Source organism: Castor canadensis, chromosome 12, assembly GCF_047511655.1.
Source record: "Castor canadensis chromosome 12, mCasCan1.hap1v2, whole genome shotgun sequence".
NCBI classification, from domain to species: domain Eukaryota; kingdom Metazoa; phylum Chordata; class Mammalia; order Rodentia; family Castoridae; genus Castor; species Castor canadensis.
The window spans coordinates 86,097,141-86,120,991 of NC_133397.1; the positions used below are offsets into that span (position 1 = coordinate 86,097,141).

Genomic DNA, 23,851 nt, shown 5'->3' on the forward strand with positions numbered 1-23,851 from the left:
ATCAATATCCCTACATCCTTATGTGGCAGACTTTAGTAGAAGACCTCCCTTCCTGGCTGCGGCCATTTATCCATGGAGCAAATACAGACCGGCCCGCAATACTGGCCGTGTCGGGGAACACCCCCACTCCCGTTAATTCCCCTAAGAAGCCTATTCTGCAGGAAGACCCAGCTCTCCATCCATCCTTGATAGACTTAGATTGTGAAGTAAATCCCCCACCATATGCTGCTGCTGCTGCGCCACTCCAGACAGAGGCAGCTGGCTCCTCTGAGCCTCCCCACTCACCAGCCTCCCTGTCTGCACCCCCTGCCCCAGTCTCTGGACTGGCGAGGGGACTCAGGCCCCGTAGGCAGCGAAAAGAAACCCCAAAGGAGGAGCCCTCCCCCACTTCCACCGGGCTCCCCATCCTCCCGGTGCGGGCCCTGGGTGGTGCTGGTCCCGATGGGGGACGCACCTATCAGTATTGGCCTTTTTCAAGTAGTGACCTGTACAACTGGAAAGCCCAGAATCCTCCTTTTTCTGAGGACCCTAGAGGCCTGACTGATCTGTTTGAGTCCATTTTGCATACTCACAGTCCCACATGCGATGACTGTCAGCAGCTCCTTCGGACCCTATTCACCACCGAGGAACGGGAGTGGATTCTCACTGAAGCCAGAAAGAATGTCCCTGGCAACAATGGGTGACCGACCACCCTGCCAAACCTGATTGATGATCGTTTTCCTTTAAACAGACCTGACTGGGACTATGGGACTGCAGAAGGTAGGGAGCATCTCTGGGTTTACCGCCAGACTCTTATGGCAGGCCTCCGGGCGGCAGCCCGCCACCCTACCAATTTGGCTAAGGTAAAGGCAATAACGCAGGGGGAAAATGAAAGCCTGGCCGCGTTCCTTGAGCATCTTTATGATGCATACAGACAGTATACCCCCCTAGACCCGCTAGCGGAGGTGAATCAGTCAGCTGTGATAATGTCCTTCATATATCAGGCTGCCCCTGATATTAGGAAGAAACTATATAAGCAAGAAGGGCGTGGGGAGATGACTACCCGGGATCTGATGAAAGTAGCTGAAAGGGTTTTTAACACCCGAGAAACCCCGGAAGAACGAGAGGATAGAATCAGGAAGGAGAATCAGGAACTACAAGAAAGGATTCGGAAAGAGGACAGGGAACACCAGAGTAGGGAAAACAAGAAACAGCAAAAAGAGATGGCTAAGATATTGCTAGCAGGAGTCCAGGGTCTGGCCGGACCGAGTTCTGGATGGGCCGGCCCCACACATCCCCGAAGAGATCGACCCAGGCTAGACCAGGGACAATGTGCCTATTGTAAGGAATATGGACACTGGAAGAAGGAATGTCCCAAACTCCAGGGTCGCCCGGGACCAAATAGCAGCCCTAATAATGACGCCCGAGTCCTGTTAGCTGGAATGGACAGTGACGAGAGGGCACGGGACTCGGACCCCCTCCCCAAGTCTTGGGTAACCATATATGTGGAGTGGAAGCCCGTGAGATGCATGGTGGACACAGGGGCCCAATATTCAGTCCTTAATAAACCTACTGAGCCACTGTCCCAGAGAATTAGCCTTGTGCAGGGAGCCACTGGATCCAAGGCATATCAATGGACTAGCAAATGTCAGGTGGATTTGGGCCGACATCAGGTGACCCATTCCTTTCTGGTCATTCCTGAGTGCCCTGCCCCCTTTCTGGGACGCGATCTGCTAACTAAGGTGAGGGCTCACATTCACTTTGAGCCGGACGGTATCAAAGTGACAGATGGACAAGGACAGCCCCTCCAAATCTTGACCATGTCTCTCGAGGATGAACATTGCTTGTTCTCCTTGTGGGACCCTCCCCTGAAACCTATTGAGTGGTCCCCTGAAATGGCTTATTGGATTCAAACCTACCCCCAGGCTTGGGCAGAAATAGCAGGTGTGGGGCTGGTGGAACATCGAGCCCCGGTAATAGTAGAGATCAAGGCTTAGGCTCAGCCCATCCGAGTCCGTCAGTATCCCGTGTCTTCCGAGGCACGGAGGGGCATTGCCCCTCACATAAACCGTCTCCTGGAGGCTGGAATATTACGACCTGCTGTTCTGCTTGGAACACTCCACTCCTTCCCGTTAAGAAATCCGGGGGAAAAGACTATAGGCCAGTCCAAGATTTAAGGGAAGTAAACAAGAGGGTTGAGAACATCCATCCCACAGTCCCCAACCCCTATACCTTGCTGAGACATTTGCCCCCCTCCCATGTTTGGTATACCACTTTGGACTTAAAAGATGCTTTTTTTAGCATAGCCCTGGCACCCAATAGTCAACATATTTTTGCCTTCGAATGGCATGATGAAAATACGGGAACCCCCGGACAGTTAACACGGACTAGACTTCCACAAGGTTTCAAAAACTCCCCTACTCTGTTCAATGAGGCTCTTAATCAGGATCTGGACTCATATCGCCGGAGCCACAGTTCCGTCACACTTTTGCAGTATGTAGATGACTTGCTTCTGGCAGCTGCATCTGAAGCTGAGTGCCGGCAAGCCACTGGAGACCTCCTCCAGGAGCTGGGGAAGTTGGGCTATCGGGCCAGTGCAAAGAAGGCTCAAATTTGTAGACAAACAGTCACCTACCTGGGGTATGAACTAAAAGAGGGAACCAGATGGTTAACGAATGCTATGAAAGAAACTATTCTCAGACTCCGCGTCCCCACCTCGGCTCGAGAAGTCCGCGAGTTCCTGGGGACAGCAGGCTACTGCCGGCTGTGGATACTGGGGTATGCTGAACTGGCAAAACCCTTATACGAGGCAACTAAGGACAAGGCCCCTTGGGCCTGGGGGCCAGATCAACAAAAGGCCTTTGAGGAGCTCAAGACCGCCCTCCTGAGAGCCCCGGCCCTGGCGCTGCCAGACCCTCTAAAGCCCTTCACCCTCTTTGTAGATGAAAGAAGGGGGATAGCGAAAGGGGTACTAATGCAGCGCCTAGGGCCCTGGAAGCGGCCAGTTGCTTATCTATCCAAAAGGTTAGACCCAGTTGCAGTGGGCTGGCCCCCACACCTGCGGATCATAGCAGCAGTTGCCCTAATGGACGCAGATAAGCTCACTTTTGGGCAACATCTGAAGGTGGTAACCCCCCATGCAGTAGAGGGGGTCCTAAAGCACCCTCCAGGTAGATGGATGACCAACATCCGACTGACTCATTACCAAGGGCTCTTGCTGGATGCTCCCCGAATCCTCTTCTCCAACCCGGTTTCTCTAAATCCGGCCACCTTGCTGCCAAATCTGGATCTGGAAGCCCCTCTACATGACTGTCAGGAGATTATAGCTGAAATCACCCAAGTGCGCCCCGATCTCCAGGACTCAACCCTACCCAACAGTGAGCTGGTATAGTATACAGATGAGAGTAGTTTCGTCTCGGATGGTGTGCGTAAGGCGGGCGCAGCAGTGGTGGACCAAGGTGGGAACATAATTTGGAGTGCCCCGCTGCCCCCGGGGACCTCAGCCCAGAAGGCTGAACTGATAGCGCTGGCAGAGGCACTCGAGTGGGCTGAGGGAAAACAGGTGACTGCTTATACTGACAGCCATTATGCTTTCGGCACCGTCCATGTACATGGCGCCATCTACCAGGAAAGGGGTTTCATTACAGCGGAAGGAAAGGAGGTACGTAATCTCCTGGAGATCCAGAGACTACTGACTGCAGTGCAGAAGCCCCAAGCTGTGGCGGTAGTACATGTTCCTGGTCACCAATCTTCCCAGACTCCAGAAGCTACGGGGAACCGGCGTGCGGACATAGCAGCCCGAAATGCTGCTTTGGCCTCCACGACCCTAGCGCTGACCTTACCCGTGCCCGAGCTTCCATGCTTGCCACCGCGACCCGAGTACACCCTGGAAGACAAACAAGGGATCCAAGATCACCGGTGCCCAGAGCCCAATCAGCAAGGCTGGTATCGTGATATTGAAGGGCGGCTGATCCTTCCTGAAAAGTTAGGGCTGTTTCTCCTCTCCAATTTACATCGAGCCAACCATTTAGGCAAGAAGAAACTACTCGCCCTCCTCGAGTTGGCCCGCCTCCGGTTCCCGCATCAAACAGCCCAGATTCAAAAGACTGTGGACCAATGTGCTGGGTGTCAGGCTATGAAATCCAGCAAAAGGGGACTCCTACATACAGGTACACGGGTACGGGGGAGGGCGCCAGGACGGAGCTGGGAAGTGGATTTCACTGAGGTGAAGCTGGGAAGGTATGGGTATAGGTATTTGTTGGTTCTGAAAGACACCTTCTCAGGCTGGGTGGAGGCTTTTCCTACAAAACGAGAGACTGCTCAGGTTGTAGCTAAGGTTTTACTGGAGGAAATCATACCCAGATATGGCATCCCTGAAACTCTAGGCTCTGATAACGGTCCAGCTTTCATCAGTAATGTCCTACAAGGGCTGGCCCAGGCAGTGGGGACTAATTGGAAACTGCATTGTGAATATAACCCCCAGAGCTCAGGGCAGGTAGAAAGAATGAATCGGACCCTGAAGGAGACCTTATCTAAATTAGCCATCGAGACTGGCGGAGACTGGGTGGCCCTCCTTACCCTATGCCATCTTCCAGGTTCGAAATTCACCACATGTACCTTTTGAAATTCTATACGGGGCTCCGCCCCCCATTATTGTCCGAACCCTACCGGACCAAGACCCCAGTATGGCCCCAAATTACTTGGCCAGCTTAAAAGCCCTACAGGAGGTCCAACATGAAATCTGGCCCATAGTGCGTGCCTTGTATGAGATAAAGGACACATCGAACCCGGAACATGGCATCGTCCCAGGGGATTGGGTATGGGTAAAGAGGCACAGAGCCCGCACTCTGGAAGAAAGATGGAAAGGCCCTTACCTAGTCATTTTGGTTACCCCCACTGCTCTTAAGGTTGATGGCATCGGGCCTTGGGTCCATCACTCCCACGTGCGTCAAGCCAATCATCAGGAACAGAAAAAGGCTAGAGAGTGGACCGCACGGTGGCACCCACATAACCCATTGAAGCTGAAGCTTTTGCGACCCCAGGAACATGCAGAGTCTTCAGGAGCAGCCACGGATGGGTTGGCTGGTCGCTATGATCTTGCTCAATGCCCAGAGCAGGAGCCTCGCAGAAACCAACCCTCACCAGCCCTATAAGCACCAGCCCTATAACCTGGATACTCACCGATGGGGAGACTCATACCACCCTTAATGAGACTACTCGCACTGCCCCCATAGGAACTTGGTGGCCGGAGCTTCAATTCTGCTTCAGAGACATCAATCTTGCCTACAAGTCTACTGCTGCAGAGTCAGCCCGACGTTATGGTTTTTATGCTTGCCCCGGCCACAAAAAGAACAAGGACTGTGGGGGGATACAACACTCCTTCTGTAAGTCATGGGCATGTGTCACATCCAACGATGGTGAATGGAAGTGGGGGATATCAAAACCAGACCTAGTCAAATTTGCCTTTGTAAACGGGGTATCCTGGGGGTGCAGAATTCCGTCACCCACCCATGAGTGACAGCCCACAGATACAGATAGAATCAAGGTCACCTTCACTGACAGTGGCAAAGAGGACACCCCCGGGTGGATACAAGGTAAGGTGTGGGGACTTGTGTTTTATAAATATGGTGGACATTCTGGCTCGACCATAGTAATCAGATTAAAAGTTGAGCCCATGGGGCCACCGTCCAAAATGGTAGGCCCCAACAAAGTACTTAAGTCGCCCTATATAGAGCCACCTCTCCGACCTCGCACAACCCCAGTCCCTACCCAGCCTCACACAAAGGCTAGTATTAAAACTCCAGGACCATTAGGCACCGGCCCTCCCTTGGTGAAGCCCAGTCTCATGACCAGGTCCACAGACCCCCTCTGGAATCTGATAAATGCTGCATTCCTAACATTGAACCACACCAACCCTAATATGACTACCTCCTGCTGGCTGTGCTATGATGTGAGGCCCCCATTCTATAAGGCAATAGGGCTAAATGTCACCTACGATATCTCAACTAGTGAAAACCCCACCCAATGTTCCTGGGGAGACCGTAAGAGAGGTCTGACCATACAAGTGAGCAGCCAAGGAACCTGCTTAGGGAAGGTGCCAGTGGGAAAACAGGACCTATGTACTGTTGTAAAAGACAACCCCACCTGGGGCGATGGTATTAAGTGGGTAATTCCAAAAGGCAATGGATGGTGGATATGCTCACAGTCCGGGCTCACCCCTTGCCTATCAACTAATGTGTTTAACAGCTCTAAAGAATTCTGTGTCCTAGTGGCTGTGCTGCCCCGCATCATCTATCATTCTGAGGAGAGCCTATATTTATACTGGAATACAGGAACAGGTGAGAGAAAGAAGAGAGAGCCTATTTCTGCATTAACCATTGCTACCCTACTTAGCCTAGGGGTGGCTGGGGCAGGAACCGGCATAGCCTCCCTGGCTACTCAACATAAAGGGATGTCCTCGCTGCGCGCAGCCATAGACGAGGATATAGAGAGGATAGAAGCCTCCATTAGTCACTTAGAAAAATCCCTTACCTCTCTATCTGATGTAGTGCTTCAGAACCGATGGGGCCTAGACTTATTGTTCCTTCAGCAAGGGGGAATATGTGCTGCCTTAGGGGAGCAATGTTGTTTTTATGCTGACCATTCAGGGGTAGTTAGGGATTCTATGGCTAAAGTGAGGGAAGGACTGGCAAAAAGGAAACGAGAAAGGGAAACCCAAGAAAATTGGTTCGAAGCTTGGTTCAATAGGTCCCCCTGGTTCACTACCTTGGTCTCTACCCTGGTGGGCCCTCTGGTCATACTACTGCTTATCTTAACCTTCGGTCCTTGTATTCTGAATAAGCTAGTGACCTTCGTAAAAGATCGAATTAGTACAGTCCAACTAATGGTCCTGAGGCAGCAATACGAACAATTACCTAGCCCTGAGGATGTTTACGCTCGTCGCCCAGATGAGCATGATTCCTCATTATGAACAACTAAAGGGGGGAATGTTAGGGTACAAACGTTAGGGTACCTTTGAGGCTTGCAGCCCACTCAGCCTGAAACCCACCATGGCTAACATGACCCAAGCCACCACTTACTGGAACAAAGGGAGGTGGGACGGTTTCTGGGAACAGGGACTGTTTCTGGTTAATCTTGCTAAAACGGTATGTGAGTCAATGAGTTGAGACACCTGGTGTTTACCAAATTCCTGATAAATAATCTTCAAGTAATCTGGCCCCACCACCAGGATGTGGGCAATAGCAGAAAAATGTGACCCCAGGGACCATAAAAATTGCTGTGTAACCGTGACTAATGTCTAAAAAAACATAAAAGCAGCCTAAATTTTGTATTCGGGGTCCGTGCTGAAACCCACTGCGTCGGGCGGATACCCGGACCCCAGCTGGCTGGAAATAAACCTCGCTTTGTGGCTTACATTATCGTGAGTGTCTTTTTGTTCCTCTGAGGGGTGGTCAACTCTGGACCCCAACAGGGCATTGTATATACAATGCATTAACTCTTCATTTCACAGTGTTCTCAGATTACTGGGTTGTTTTAATAGGCAGTTAACATTCCTGGATTCCCCTGCAACCTTTGCCTCCTTCATGGTATGGAGATGCTTGTATCTCTGCTCTGTTCTGATTTTTCACTGCTCTTTTTTTAAGCCTGTGGTTCTTCCTGTGAAATTTGACAATAAACCAGGATTTAATGAGTGTTGGGACTTAATACACCTGTCAGATTTGAATTTTGTACTCCTGATAATTGAAGCTTATTCCTGCCTAAGTTGTACAGTACTGGGAAATGTATCCAGGTTTTAAAAACTCACTAAACTTAGAGATAGGGGACTCTATCACTATCTTTTAAGAACAGATTTCCATCTAGTCTTTTCTAGCTATTTTTCTGTGTCCTCTTCATCTAATACATGCATGTGTAATTTGGCTGTGAGTCTGAGGTTTATGTTCTGAATTTGTGTCTCACTTCCACAGTTTTTGTGTTTTTTCTACCCCTTTCCCTGTTCTACCAGGCACTCTCAGATGCTTCAAAGGCCCTGAACTCCTCAGATCTCTGGTACTTTCAGGTGGTAATTCTGAAGGTTTTTTCCAGCTACAGCTGTAAGGATAGACCGAACCCTTGGGCCAAATTCTTATCCTTTTCCACTGCAGGTTTTCTCTAGTTTTGGTCTGTTTGGAGGCTTTATGATCTCTTCATTTTTTTTAAGTCCAGCTTTTATAATTGTTCTCTCTTCTGAGTTCACATGACTACTTTATTCCTTTGCTCTTACCAAAAGTAAATCACCCTTCCCCCTTACTGTCTGTCATTTTAAGTAGCACCTTTGGGATGGAAAATAGTATGTGCACACTCACGGTTACTTCTTAATTCCTTACATCTCTCATCCTTGCCTGTGCATTAAAAATGCTCCAAATTACTAGTAGCCACTACTGGTCCATAAAGGTCAGTTTTCATTCCCTACATTACCTGACTTTTTCTCTCTTGCCTTAAATACCATGAATGCGATGATGCAAGATGGCAGAGGAAAAGCTGATACTGAAAATAGAACAAATTAAGGAAAACCATGAGGTACTAGCAGCAATTATTGAATGTCTGCAGGAAAAGGGTGTATGCTGCATTGATGTGCAAGAAAAGGAACCAAGTTGAATGTTTGGCTGAAGCAATGAGGGGTTGGGCAAGCCCTCACCATATCACCACCCGCCTATGTTATAATTGAAGGTGGAGCTGTTTCTTGTGCTCCCTCCCTTGCTGGAGCAAGGTTTTTCTCTCTCACTCCTTGGTAATTACTGGACCTAACTGGGCTTAACTGGGGGTGACTGGAGATTTTAGAAAAGACACAGGACAGACAGAAAGTTGGGGTCAGGGTGCTGTACGCTCAGCTGGAGACTCGCAACCCTCATTGCTTCTCTTCCCTATCTTGATTCTTTAAGGCCTTACTCCTTGTAGTTCTTTAAAACCTTGCTTCTAAAGCCTTCTTTAAAACTTTGCTTCAAACCTCTTTCCTTAGGCTGGCAATGTCCCATGTTTGCTCTTAGCTTATCTTTAGCTTAATTGCTTTTAAGGTCATTTCCCCCCCAGGCTTGCACTGTTTCATTTCTCTTTAGCTCTCTTAAAGCCTCAGTGCTCAAACTTGCAAACAGCCATGCCTACAACTTGCATATGCATAACTCTTTTTTTAAAAAATTTTATTTTTTTATTATTCATATGTGCATACAATGCTTGGGTCATTTCTCCCCCCTGCTCTCACCCCCTCCCTTACCACCCACTCCACCCCCTCCCTCTCCCCCCCACCCCCTTGATACCCGGCAGAAACTATTTTGCCCTTATCTCTAATTTTGTTGTAGAGAGAGTATAAGCAATAATAGGAAGGACCAAGGGTTTTTGCTAGTTGAGATAAGGATAGCTATACAGGGAGTTGACTCGCATTGATTTCCTGTACATGTGTGTAACCTTCTAAGTTAATTCTTCTCTAACTAACCTTTTCTCTAGTTCCTGGTCCCCTTCTCCTGTTGGCCTCAGTTGCTTTTAAGGTATCTGCTTTAGTTGCTCTGTGTTGAGGGCAACAAATGCTTAAGGTCTTGGTCCTTGGACTTGCACTGTGCACTGTCCCATGTTCTCTTTGGCTTTAGTTTTCCTAAGGCCTATGTATGAAGTTCTTTCTCAGCTTTGCTTTCTGAAGCCTATGTTAAAGCTCTCAGTGCAGACTTTCTACCAACCCCTCTTTAGCATTTTCCCTTCAATAATTCTTTTCCCTTCAGCAATTTTTCCCTTCAATAATTCTTTTCCCTTCCAAAAGCTTCCTACATCAAAAGGCCCAAAGTAAAAGCTTCTTCCCAATATTCAAAGGCAAAAAGCCCTCCAAAGCAAAAAGCCAAAAGCCAAGTAAAAAGTCTAAAAGTCCAAAAGCCCAAAGTAAAAGCCCCAAAAGGCAAAAGCAAAAAGCCCCAAGCTCTCCTTCAGGGGCCTTTTATAAACAGCAAGGCAAACAGGGTGGAGCAGAGGCTCTGGGGAGGGGCATGACATTGTAACAGGAGAAACCTGAGATCCTGCTTCTCCGAATGCAAGCTTAGCTGTTCTCCCTTTCCCTGTTTCGTGCAGGGGCTGTGCCTATCTTGGCCAACAGGTAAAAGGAATTAACTGCATATCTTCTTGCTCGTATCCAGTTCTCATAGGCTTTAATCTGCTCCCCACAATAATGACATCATGTGATGTCAGCATGAGATATGTTTAACATATTTTTTAAATATTTTTTTTCCTTTTTGGTGCTAGGGCTTGAACCCAGGGCCCTGTATATGCTTAACACAAGCTGTACCACTGAGCTATAGACCCAGACCCTAGAATAAGAAACTAAAATCAGAAAAAAAAACAATGTGCTGATGGTAATCTATCTCTCCATCAGCAGCAGCGCCTGCCCTAATATTGCTGTCTATTCATCATATAATATATCTTTGAGCTCTCTGCAAAGCATCAGATACCCTGTAGGTCATCTGTGATTCACCTATGGAACTCTTTAATTGATGACGGGTATCTGAAATTTTGCTAATTTTCATTTCATAACAATGGATTTGGCTTTTGTATATATGTGTATATGGTCTTATACAGTCTTATATACAGTCTTAAACAGAGTCTTATACACAGTCTTATATACAGATGTTAATCTATGATGAATACCTGAAATTTTACTTATTTTCATTTTGTCGGAGTGGACTCAGCTGTTGTGGATCCTTAATCTTCCAGGAGTAGTGGCTCACACCTATAATCCCAGTTATGTGAGAGGCAGAGAAAGGGCAGATCACATTTTGAAGCCAGACTAGGAAAAATTTAGTTGAGAGAGACCTCATCTCAATAAGATGAGTGAGGCACGGTGGCATGCACCTGTGGTCCCAGCTACAGAGGAAGCTGTAGGTAGGAGGATCACCATCCAGACCTGCCTTAGGCAAAAATGTGACCTTATTTTAAAACAACCCTAAGACAAAAAGGGCTGGGGCATGGCTCAAATGGCAGAGCATGTGTTTAGCAAGTGCAAGGTCCTGAGTTCAAACCCTAGTACTGCCAAAAAAAAAGTACAAAATTATGAATACCAAGTTTCTGGGGTGCCTCCTAAATCATTATATATCAGTAGCATCTAAGTGTGCTCCTTCTGCTTATCAAAGGTTCTTTGAGAATAATACTATCTTATATATACAAGGAACTTCAAGTGAAATGCTGTTCACACATGTAAGCATCAGCTCAACCAATATTTCCAGTTTTGATACCACAGTGTCTATTAATTGAATTAACCAGGTTTTAAATAAGTATAAGTCTTACAGAGTCCCTGTTTGGGTAAGAGCAAACTGAATGAACTTCTAGCAGATACAAGTTTCTATAGTATACAAGTATACAAGATAGCAGATTACAGGTTTCCTCTGTACAACTCTGTGAATCAAGAGAAGGTAACAAAGGACAGACTATATGCCAAGGAGAGAAAGGGGGGAAGAGCATCAGGAATCAAGAAAGAGGTGACAAGAAAGCCAAACACAAAGGCCCTCTAGAGAAAAGTAGGAAGTAGAGAAAAGACAGTCTACAACTTAAGTCCTGGCTCCCAGAAGGGAAGAAAACCAGAAGCCACAAGGTGATCCAGGCTATCCTGATGACAAGAGACTGGCGATCCCACTACAGGAGAGACCACAGTTCTCACAAGCCGTAAATCCTGTACAGATTTGGTGTGTTGTGATTCCTCCTGCATGGCAGACCAGTATTGGAGAAGAAATCCATTGCATCATTCTCCAGTTGTGGGCATGCTATAGTCAGGCAACATCTTGAGAGGGGGTCTGTTGTTTGAGATTGAGCTACTTTGGAACATGAAAGCAAGGAACAATCACAAGATGGATAGCCTGGGGATATCCTGCCACGGTATCTGGGTGGAAGACAGCCACAAGAGGCAGTTATGCATAGGGTCAGATGTGGACGTACTAAGATGTTTAAGCATCAGGGAACTACATACCACTTGTTATAAAAGGCCAGGTGATCTATGGCCCTTTCCTCTGTGGTAAGGAGAAGTCCTATTGTCTGTGAATTATTGCAGAGAATGAGAATTCCAAGCCAATAGCTGGCAGATGGCTTGGCCTCAGGAACTGCCTCTCTGCTGTGTGTTGTTTGCTGTCAGGTGGGACACAGAGTTCTGAGCCCAGGTCCAGCAGATCGCTCAATTTTCACAGCTTTCCCCCTCTTTCATGGTGGTTTATTGCTAGGCAGGGTCTGAAAGCTCTGAGACCAGCAGGCAGAGTGCCCAGGTTTCCAGGTTGCAAAACTCAGTGCTATGATTACTTCCCCCACACTCTGATGCACTTGGGGGACACACCTCAGCATGGATGTTGGCTGTCCCTGGGTGCACAAACTGGGGAGTGGAACTCTGGACTGAGAACCTGCCTGGCCCACATTGGGGCCAGCAGCAGCTCCCAGTATGCAAAGAAGGGAACCTTATAAAGTGAATGCAGCCCTGATTCAGAAACACACCCTTGGACCAACCTAACACTCAGCCCAATACAGTACTGACCTGTACAGGGGGAATAGGGGGAGCTACAATGGACTCCAGCTGTAGCCCACTACCCACTCTCCAGACAAAGCATATTCCAATATTAGAGGACCCTGAAAAAAAAAAAACAAACCAAAAAACTTCTCCAATTCCTCCTTTTTAATATTTTTACTTTTTTTCATTCTATTATATTTTAGTATTGTTTTGTCTTATTTTTTAAAAAATCTTTTTTATTCCTTTTATTACTTTTATTTAATTTTAATTAGGTATTTTTTTTATTTTGTAATTGGATTTTTATTTGTCTTTTTCAATTCCTCTTCCTCACATTCTTTTTTCTTTTCCTTTATCCTTACTTCATTTTTCCTTTTTCCTGATTCCCTCCTTTATTTCAAACTTTATTATTACTTTTACCTTTATTGGTTGTTAACTTCATGATTTAATGGGCAATATTTTTGCCACTTTCTTTTATGGTTATTGGTGGTGTGCTTACATTTGTATTGTAGTTTTGTACTGTATTTCTATATCTGCTTGTTTTGGTGGTGTTTCTATTACAATGGTTTGTTTTTCCCTCTCTGAGCAATATTGAGGAATGAGCACTCAAGAGAAGGATGTTCACTAAGAAGTCCCCCATATAAAACTGGAAGGGATGGCCAACCCAAGAGAAGAGCAAATAGTAAAGTAGAAACAAGAAATATGAAAAAAAAAAAAACAGGCAACATGACAATTCCAAAAGTTCACAGTCCTTTAATAACTGAATCCAAAGATACTAAAATGGTTGAAATGTCAAAAGTTAAAAAATCTTGTTTTAAAAATGATCAATGACCTCCAAGAGGATTTAACTGAACACATAAATTAAGTAAAGCAGCCAATTCAAGATTTGGATGAGAAATTCAGCAAAGACACAAAGATGCAGAAAAAAAAGGGAAATCTTGGAGATGAAAAACTCAATAAACAAAACAAAATAGAAAACTCAATGGAGAACATTATCAATACACTAGACCAGTCAGAGGGAAGAATATCAGGGTTTGAAGATGAGACTGAGGAATTACTGCATTCAAATGACAATAAAAAAAAAAAAAAAGAAATCATGACCACAACTTGCAAGACCTCTTAGATACAATGAAGAGGCCAAACCTACAAATCTATGGTACAGACTTTAGTCTGTGATGCAGACTAAACTCATACAAAACCTATCTGATAAAATTATAGCAAACAAACAAATAAACAAACAAAAAACAGTTCTAGGGAAAGAAATGAACTTCCAAGTACAGGAGGCATTTAGAATCCCAAATCCATGTGACCAGAAAGAACCTCTCCGTATACTAATGTAATTAAGATGCCAAGAATACAGAACAAAGAAAGAATACTAATTGTGAGAAAGAGATTTTCCTTTATTTACAAATAAAGAGATTTTCCTTTATATACAAAGGAAAATCTACTAGAATAACAGAAGACCTTTCAACAGAAACCCTAAAGGCCAGGAGAGCATGGACTGATGTATTTCAAACCCTGAAACAAAGTAACTATTAACCATGACTGCTATATTCAGCAAAGTTATCCTTGGTAAGCATAATTTAAATCAATTCGTAAGCCCTAATATAGCACTACAGAAGATATTTAAAGAAATACTACATATATAAGAGGAAGAAAGATATGCACAACGTGAGAATTTGGGAAAGAATAGATACCACTGGAAGAATAGATAAATGAGAATTGGGAAAAAAACAAATATCTTTAACTCAGTAAAGAAGCAAAACTCTAGGGTAAGGAATGAAGAAATTAGTACAACTATTCAGTAATAAGCCTAACTGTAAGTGGTCTTAACTTTCCAATTAAAAGATGCTGACAAACGAACAGATTGAAAAATAAGATCTAACTCTTTGCTGTCTCCAAGAAACTCATCTTGCAGGCAAAGACTACACAGATTGAAAGTGAAAGGCTGGAAAATGATATTTCAAGTAAACATAATCCAAAAGCAAGCAGGAGTATAAATATTCCTATCTGGCAAAGCAGTCATCAACCCAAAATTAGTCTCAAAGGATAAAGAGGGTCACTAAATAAAGGGAATAATCCATCAAGAAACAGTGATTATAAATGGTTGGGTATACCAAAAGTTGCACCAAAATTTCATAAAACAAACACCACTGGACAGCAAAGGACAAAGAGGTCCAGCTACAATAGTTGTAGGTGACTTCAACACCCCCCTCTCATCAATAAATTCAGACCAAAAAAAATCAACAAAGAAATTTCAGAGTTAAATTAAATTATACCATAGGTCAAATGGACTTAACAGACGTCTACAAAATATTCCATCCAACAGCTGTGGAATACACATTCTCATCAGTCTACAGAACTTTCACCAAAACAGATCACATTTGAGGCCATAAAACAAGTCTTTAAGAACAAAAAAAAAAAAAGAATTCATCAAATAGTATCAGATCATAATGGAATAAAATTAGACAGCAGCAGCAAGAGAAACTCTACAAACAAAAGTAAACTGAATGATCTATGGGTCCCTGTATAGATCAGACAGGGAATTAAAAAACTCCTAGAATCAACTGAAAATAAAAATAAAACTTACTAGAACCTTTGGGATACAGCAAAGGCGGCTCTAGAAGGAAAGTATATGGTGATAAGTGCCTACATTAAAAAAAAGATCTGGGCTGGTGGAGTGGCTCAAGCAGTAAGAGTGTCTGCCTAGCAAGCAGCAAATGTAAGTCCCTGAGTTCAAACCCCAGTACTGCAAAAAGAGAGAGAGAAAGAAAGAGAGACAGAGAGATAGAGATAAAGAGAGATAGGGAAAGAGAGAGAGAGAGAGAGAGAGAGAGAGAGAGCTGAAATAAAGGAACTAATAATAATGTACCTCAAGGTCTTTAAAAGAGCCAAACCCAAAATAAGTAATAAAGATCAGGGAAGAAATTAATAGAATGGAGAGTAAAAGAACAAGATGAATGGTTCAATAAAACAAGGAGTTCTTTAAAAATATAAACAATATTGGCAAACCTTAGTGAAACTAACCAAAAGAAAGAGAAGACCCAAATAAATAAAATTAGAGATTACAAATAAGATATTGCAACAGATACCAATGAATCCAACAAATCTGAATAGTTGAGAAGGTAAATTCATGTATGATTTGATACATTGTAAGAACCTGTATAAATGCCACCATGTACCCCCCACACTCATCACAACAATAAAGGAAGAAAAAGAAAAAGAAAAACTAGAATAAATGGATGAATTTCTAGACACACCAAAATTGAACTAAGAGGATATTAGCAAACTAAACAGATCTATAACAAGCAATGAGGTTGAAGCTGTAATAAAGAGAATCCCAACAAACTAAAACCCAGGATCAGGTGAATTCTCTGCTAAATTCCAAATTCTACAATAACTTACTCCATGCTTCTCAAACTATTTCATAAAACAGAAGGGACACTCCAAACTCATTCTCTGAATGCAGTATTATCTGGATACAAAAACAAAAAAAGACTACAGACCAAATTCCTTAATGAACACAGGCATAAGAATTCTCCATAAAATACTTATGAATTCAATAGCCCATTAAAAAGACCATACATCATAATCAACATAGTTTTATTCCAAGGATGTAAGGATGGTTCAACATATGCAGGAGAACAAACAATCCAATCAACAAATACACAAATGAACTGAACATACAGATCTCAAAGAAGTACCAATGGTCAATACATATATGAAGAAAGATGTTCAGCCTCTTTAACCAAGAGGGACATGCAAATCAATGGTCAGAATGACTGTCATCAAGAAAACAAGCAACAAACTCTGGTGGGGATAAAATGGGGATGTCTTAAAAAGTCCCTGTTTAAAGAGCAAAAACACTGTTGGTGGGTATATAAATTAGTCTAGTCACTATGGGGAATCAGTATATGGTCCTCAAAATATTAAAAATGGAACTATCATGTCATCTAACTATACCACTCTTAGGTATAAACCAAAGAAATCAAAGCCACATACAATAGAGACCTTCATACCCATATTTATCATGGAGCTATTCACAATAGTCATATTACATTATAATTTTTTTGTGTGACACTGGGGTTTGAACTGAGGGCCTCCCACTTGCTAGGCAGATGCTCTTACCACTTGAGCCACTCCGCCAGCCCCAACAGTCAAATTATGGAGTCAGCCTAGGTGTCCGTGGATTTTTAAAAAGTGGCTTATACACAGAATGAAGCATTATTCAGCTATAAAGGAGAATGAAATCATGTCATTTGCAGGAAAATGAATGGAACTAGAGACCATCTTGTTAAGCAAAATAAGCCAGACTCAGATAAATAGTACATGTTTCTCTCACAGGCAGAGCATTATGAAAATATTATTATGAAATCCATTATTTTGTACAATCAACATACACTAGTAAACTTTTCTAAAAAGATCAAGCTGACTATGTGCCTGTACGCATTTCCACTGGTGAGCAAGTATATTGCTGGTATTAGCTCATCCAGTTGCTCCAAAGCTTAGAATATTTAGTCATGAATGTTAGCCAGGAATAGCTGTGTGAAGAGGTAGTTGTGCTTGAATAAAAATATACTGTGCAAACATTTCCACACCTGGAACCTTGAAGTTGGTTCTAGAAGTACTTCCATCTCATCCTTGGCCCACTGAATCTCCCCCTCAACTTACTTCCTGGTCCCTTTCCCACCTCCATCCCTTCAACTTACCTCCAAATATCACTTCTTTCTTAATTCTTAGTTATAGTGAAAAGCTCTGGAATAAATTTGTCTTTTACTACCTTAAAATGATTTAGGCATTTGTCAAGAATTGAGGTGTACAGATTTGCAATAAACTGTAAAGAATGACAAGTCTCTATCATTAAATATTCATTTGCTTCAGACATTAAATTTGTCATGCAATTTTGTAGTAATTAAGTCTATCTCTTATCAGAGACAAACTGCCAAATTTTTAGCTCAAAGAAAAATACTATGAAGAAGAATGTAGCTTCAAAGATCAATGGATGTCTACTATCACTCAGTAATACTACTTATAACTCATAATAGTTTAGGCTTGATCATTGCTGACAAAAATTACCTCAGAAGATCATGGGTGAGGTAGATGTTAATCAAAGGAGATACAAAGTTTATGTTAGACAGGAGGGGAACAAGTTCAAGAGATTCATTGTACAACACTATGTATAGCATTAGTAATTTACTGTATTCTTAAAAATTGCTAAGACAATAGATCTTTTTTTGGTGGTACTGGAGTTTGACCTCAAGGCTGTATACATGCTAGGCAGTTGCTCTACCACTTGAGTCAAGTCCCTGATCCTTTTGGTTTCAAATTTTTTTCAAATAGGGTCTTGTGTTTATGTCCAGATCAGCCTGGACTGCAATCCTCCTATATATGCTTCCTCACAGCTTGGATGACAGGAGCACACACCACTCCCAGCCATTTTTACTGGTTGAGACAGGGCCTTGAACTTTTTTTGACTGGACTGGCTTTGACTTTTAATCCTCCCAATTTCCATCTCCCAAAGAACTAGCATTAAAGGCATGAGTAACCATGCCCAGAAAATGAATATATTTTAAGTGTTCTCACTACCAAGATAAGTATGTGAAATTATGTTAATTAGCTTGTTAGCCATTTTACAATGGCTGTATATTTCACATTACGTACCATAAGCATACACAATTTTTATCAACTGAAAATAAATTTTAAAAAGAAAATGATAGAAGAAAAGGCATCAGATATTAGAATAAAACATGCATTTTACAGTAAAGCAAATAAGCAAGAAAATGGATTTTGGGTTTAGACCAACAAACATTTGCTTCCATCCAACTTTACACTGAATCTAATCTGAAAACATTTTTTTTTCTGGTGGTACTGGGGGTTGAACTCAGGGTCTCATTCTTGCTAGGCAGGTGCTCTACCACTTAAGCCATACGCCTAGTCCCTTTTTTGCTTCAGTTATTTTTTTGGGTAGGGTCTTGTGTTTTTTCGCAACTTGCCTCAGATCACAATCCTCCTACTAATGCCTCCCACATAGCTGAGATTACAAGCCTGTACCACCTCACCTGGCTAATCTGGGTCTTTTTGCCTAGGTTGGCCTCAACCCTGATCTTCCTAATCTCTGCCTCCCAAGTAGCTGGTATTATAAGCATGAGCCACCATGCCCAGGATATTAGGAAACAAGAGGGAAAGGAGGGAGGGAGAGAGGAGGAAGGGAGATAAGGAGGGAGGGGAAAGACACACAATTTATCTACTAACCTGGCTGTCACTTCAATGTTTCTAAAACAAAGATGATAAATGTAATATAGCAGGAGAATAAATATTTTTAATTATTAGCTCACAGAGTATGCTATAACTGTTAATTTCATCACAAGTTCTTCAAAGCTTTAAATTTTCTTAAAGGGGTTTAACTTTCAAAGATTCATGAAAAAGCTTTTATTCTTTGCCTTCTTAAATTTCTTTACAGTTTAGCTATCATTATTAGATTAGCAAAGTTCATTTTATGTGATCAGCTGAGAATATTAGATCCCTCCAAACAAAACAGAGATTAAAACTAGTCCAAAGTACACACAGAATGTTAGCCCTTCACTTACATTTTTATATAATCATGTGTATATTAAGGCCCAATAGCCACTCACGATAATTAAGCTATCTTCCTATATAAATTATAATTTAATAATTAATAGTTCCTCTTCACTCACAACTTTATAAAATTCAATTATTTTTGCTTACATAATCCATGTTCTCAGTGTGCAGGGCATATGATTTCACTAAGTACTTACTAAGAGTAATCCAAACGTGTTTCTTATGCAACTCCATTTGGAGACTTGGTCTCTCAGATTGGATTGGTTTAGTATGCAATGGATTACTCAATTTGTACTACTAGAATATGGAGGAGATATACTGTCTGAAAGTCCCTAATCACAATCATACTGCCTTATTTTCAATAAAATCCCATAACCTTTATCATCTCCAAAACCAGCAGACGTAAATTACCTTGGTCAAGAGAGGTTCCTTCTGACAGACCACATGGGCATCCTGCAGAGCCTGCTCATAGTTCTTCATGATTAAACAGAACTCTGCCCGCAGCAGCAGTAATGAACTGTCATCAGGGGCTGAAAGGCAGAAGGGACCCAAATAGGTAAAAATGACTACATTTAAAAGCAAATACACTTTAAAAGTCTTTAAATATTAAATTATAAAATAAGCATGAAGATCAAATAACCCTCCAGTCATTATTTAGAGTTTAGTGGTTTGATTAGTATAATTTACAGAGCTTCTTTCAGGAAAACAGACATAAGATTAACATGATTTCAAAAACGCCAGGAAAAAAAGACACATTCTTTCACATACACTAGCTACAACACAACCTCTGATAATCCACTGAGTAACTGCTGAATCATCTTAATGCTACAGGTAGAGCATCTCTATTCCAAACATCCCTAATTTAAAATGCTTTGTAATCTGAAAGCTTTGAGCACTGGTTTAACACTCAAAGAATTTCATATTTTGGAGAATTTCAGATTTTAGATTAGGAATGAAAATATTCCCCCCCAAAAAAAACCAAAGCAAAATTTCAAATCTGAAATACTTCCAGACACAAGCATTTTGGATGGGGATATGCAACCTATACAACTACGTATTTTTAAAGGAGATTAAAAACAATTTTCATGAAAGTACAGAAGGAAATTCATGCTAAGACACTAAGAGAAAAGTAAATTATAATGTGTTTTCCTACATAATTGCATGGATGCTAATTTACTCACATAATTGTACCTACAGTACAGTCTCCTGAGTGGAAAAAGGAAGGGAAAAAAACCTTCTTTCCCTAGATCCCTCAGGAGGAGGAATCAGCAGTACAAGCAACTCTTAGGTTACTATAGACAAAAAGCTCACCTACAGATGTCAAAAGTGACTGTGAAATGATGCATAGTATGTTAACAAGTATTGACATGGCAGGCAACCATGGAAAAGCAATGAAGATGAAGCTCACAAAAGCAGGACCATCACACTGCTGGGCTTGGCTCATTCCACCACCAATACCCATTTAGGATCTTTGTAATAGGCCCACAGCTGTGCATTTTAGCTGATACTCAAATTTTCTCAACACCTAAGGTGTGTTCCCATCTCTTTACTTAATACAGTGGACCCTTGGTATCTGTGGGTCTATGGTTCCTAGGAGACCACCATTGAGGGAAAACTGCCAATACCCACGATGCACAGAGTTCAGAACTGTACTGTACTGAGGATGCCTGACTCATTTTTCCCATAATGCTACCTTACAAATTTCAAATTTTCACTTTATCATGTCAATTAAGTATACACACTACATGACCCTTTGTTCTTGCCTTTGGGTTACCATTTGCTTTTTTGGGAGGCATATTTTCACAAAATTAAGAGCACAGAAACACTCAGCAGATGACATGATGATTTAAATACAACTAATGATAACCTAGGACTGGACTGAGAGCTTCTGCCCATCAACTAAGCTGTGTAGCACACATGCAGGAATTTAGATTTGTTTTTGAAATTTGATTTTTTAAAATTATTTTTTGACCTGCTTGATCAAAAACACATACAATAAATTCTCAAATAAGGAAGGCTTCAGTTTACTTCAAATCCTTGAGCATTACTCTTTCTCAAACTCCCCACTTGGTCCTTTCCAGAGGTTGTATGCCTTTCAGTTTATATAGGTGACTGAGGAAGGGTGCATGAAAGAAGTTATGCACGAAGATGGCAGATCAAGATATGGTGAGCAGCAGGTACTTATGAATGGGTCATCACTGCACATAATGCAGAGAAGGCATGAAAAAAACGTGAAAGGGGAAAGAACAACAGGACTCAATAAAACTTAAATTTTTTCTTTTTTAAAAAAAAAAAAAGACATGGCTTGGTATGGATAACTGGCTGGAGAAGAAGTCAGCAGCCTTTTTTTCTGGAAAAGTCCAGATGCTAAGTATTTTAGCTTTGTAGGCCAAGAGCAAAACTTGAGGATATTATACAGGTACTTGCATTACAAGAGAGAAAACAAATTTCCAAATATTTTTATCGATGAAATTCAAAATATATCTGTAATACATTTTTTTCTGATAATGCAGGTCTACTAGCAAGAAGAATAGAATTCTCTTTTCTGGGGGGGAACAGCATTTTCCTTAATTAAGGTTCAAAGTCAGTGTCCCCTATCCTCAAAATCAAGAGACAATATTCATCTGTTAATTCTGATCTATAATGAGATTTTAAGTAATCATCTTCCAAAATGCACACAGGAACTAGGAAATGCTGGTATCAGCTCATGAGCAGAGGATTTATTATTTATTTAGTTATTTTTGTAGCACTGGGATTTGAACTCGGGACCTCACACTTGCTAAGCAAGCACTGTTCCACTTGAACCAATGCCTCCAGCAACTTTTTGTTTTAGTTATGTTTCAGGTAAACTTTTGCCTGGGGCTGACCTTAGAACAAAATCCCTCTACCTATGCCTCCTGTGTAGCTGGGATTACTGACATGTGCCACCACACCTTGCTAACTTTTTGCTGGACTAGCCTAGAAATGTGATCCTTCTTTTTTTTTTTAATTTTCATTGTTTTATTATTCATATGTGCATACAACACTTGGGTCATTTCTCCCCCCTGCCCCCACCCCCTCCCTTACCACCCACTCCGCCCCCTCCCTCTCCCACTCCCTCAATACCCAGCAGAAACTATTTTGCACTTATCTCTAATTTTGTTGAAGAGAGACTATAACCAATAATAGGAAGGAACAAGGGGTTTTTGCTAGTTGAGATAATGATAGCTACACAGGGCATTGACTCACATTAATTTCCTGTGCATGTGTGTTACCTTCTAGGTTAATTCTTTTTGATCTAACCTTTTCTCTAGTTCCTGGTCCCCTTTTCCTATTGGCCTCAGTTGCTTTTAAAGTATCTGCTTTAGTTTCTCTGCGTTGAGGGTAACAAATGCTAGTTAACTTTTTAGGTGTCTTACCTATCCTCACCCCTCCCTTGCGTGCTAAAGCTTTTATCATGTGCTCAAAGTCCAATCCCCTTGTTGTGTTTGCCCTTGATCTAATGTCCGCATATGAGGGAGAACATATGATTTTTGGTCTTTTGGGCCAGGCTAACCTCACTCAGAATGATGTTCTCCAATTCCATCCATTTACCAGCGAATGATAACATTTCGTTCTTCTTCATGGCTGCATAAAATTCCATTGTGTATAGATACCACATTTTCTTAATCCGTTCGTCAGTGGTGGGGCATATTGGCTGTTTCCATAACTTGGCTATTGTGAATAGTGCCGCAATAAACATGGGTGTACAGGTGCCTCTGGAGTAACCTGTGGAAATGTGATCCTTCTGATCTCTGCTTTTTGCGTTGCTGGAATTACCAGGGTGTACCACCACACCTGGCCAAGCATATGATTTTAAACTGTGCATGTTCACTGCCTGGAAAGCATTATAAAGTTCTATTTGGTTCTTCTCATATCTGCCTTTGTAGCATGTCATTATATACTAAATGTAATTGTAGACTAATCATTTCCAACTGAAAGAGTAGATGAAAGTTCCTCAATTGCATAAATGCATTTTGAAATATATAATTCTCCTCTGGAGACTTTTTGAAATCTGAAAAAAAAAATTTAAAAATCTACTGGAATTTACTCCAGGTTGAGCATGGGAAATGTGCCTGCTACAACCTTATTTGAGTACAGAGTTCTCATATCTGAACCCAATGCACTAAAGTTTCTTATTGGTTCTAAGTATGCCAACTGATTCTCTTGAATTCTCTTAACAGCCTTTTTGATTCATTTATTCTAATATTTAGAGGCCTTATTTCCTTTTTCATCTTCCCCCTTTCCTGCCTTTTTCCCTCTTCCCCTCCCTCTTTGCCTCTTTCTCACTCCCTCTCTCTGTGTGAGAGATGGAACCCAGAGCTCTACAGTTTTCTCTTATTCTTGAATCTTAAAAAATCTAATGTTTTAACATGAAGTATGTTCGCTACAAGTTTCTGAGAGAGAATATTGGTCAAGTTAGATAAGTTCTCTCCTATTCCTAGGTTTTCTCTAAGGGCTTTATAACAAGAGTGTGTTGATTTTACAGAACACCCATTCAAAATCTGAGAGAAAACATATATTATATCTTCTTCAACCTGTTGTAATGACTGACTCTGAAAGATTTGTCTACTACCGAATTATACTTATATCCCTAAAATAAACTGCAGGACTAAAATACCAAGAAATTCAGATAGGATTTTTGCATCTATGTACATATGTAAGACTAGCCTATAAAATTTTCCTCTGTAAGCTTTATCTGATATACCAAGATTATACTACCTTGTTGAGATGGAAATCTTCCCATATTTCTCTAAGATCTGAAGTAAGATGGGAATCAAG

General features: G+C 42.1%; 1 protein-coding gene across 5 annotated transcripts in view; it reads right to left on the bottom strand.

Annotated features, from left to right (window-relative positions):
- The window catches only part of Lonrf2 (LON peptidase N-terminal domain and ring finger 2), a 59,078-nt gene that overhangs the window by 27,580 nt on the left and 7,647 nt on the right, over positions 1-23,851 (bottom strand). For 4 of the 5 annotated variants that reach the window (XM_074050358.1, XM_074050361.1, XM_074050360.1 and 1 more), the window contains exons 2-4: positions 19,463-19,581; positions 3,822-3,865; positions 1,899-2,061 (exon numbers count right to left, since the gene is read on the bottom strand). In XM_074050358.1, the coding sequence (XP_073906459.1) occupies positions 1,899-2,061; positions 3,822-3,865; positions 19,463-19,581 (326 nt within the window). The remainder of the gene's footprint in view (positions 1-1,898; positions 2,062-3,821; positions 3,866-19,462; positions 19,582-23,851) is intronic. The other variant, XM_020170420.2, reaches the window with a different exon arrangement.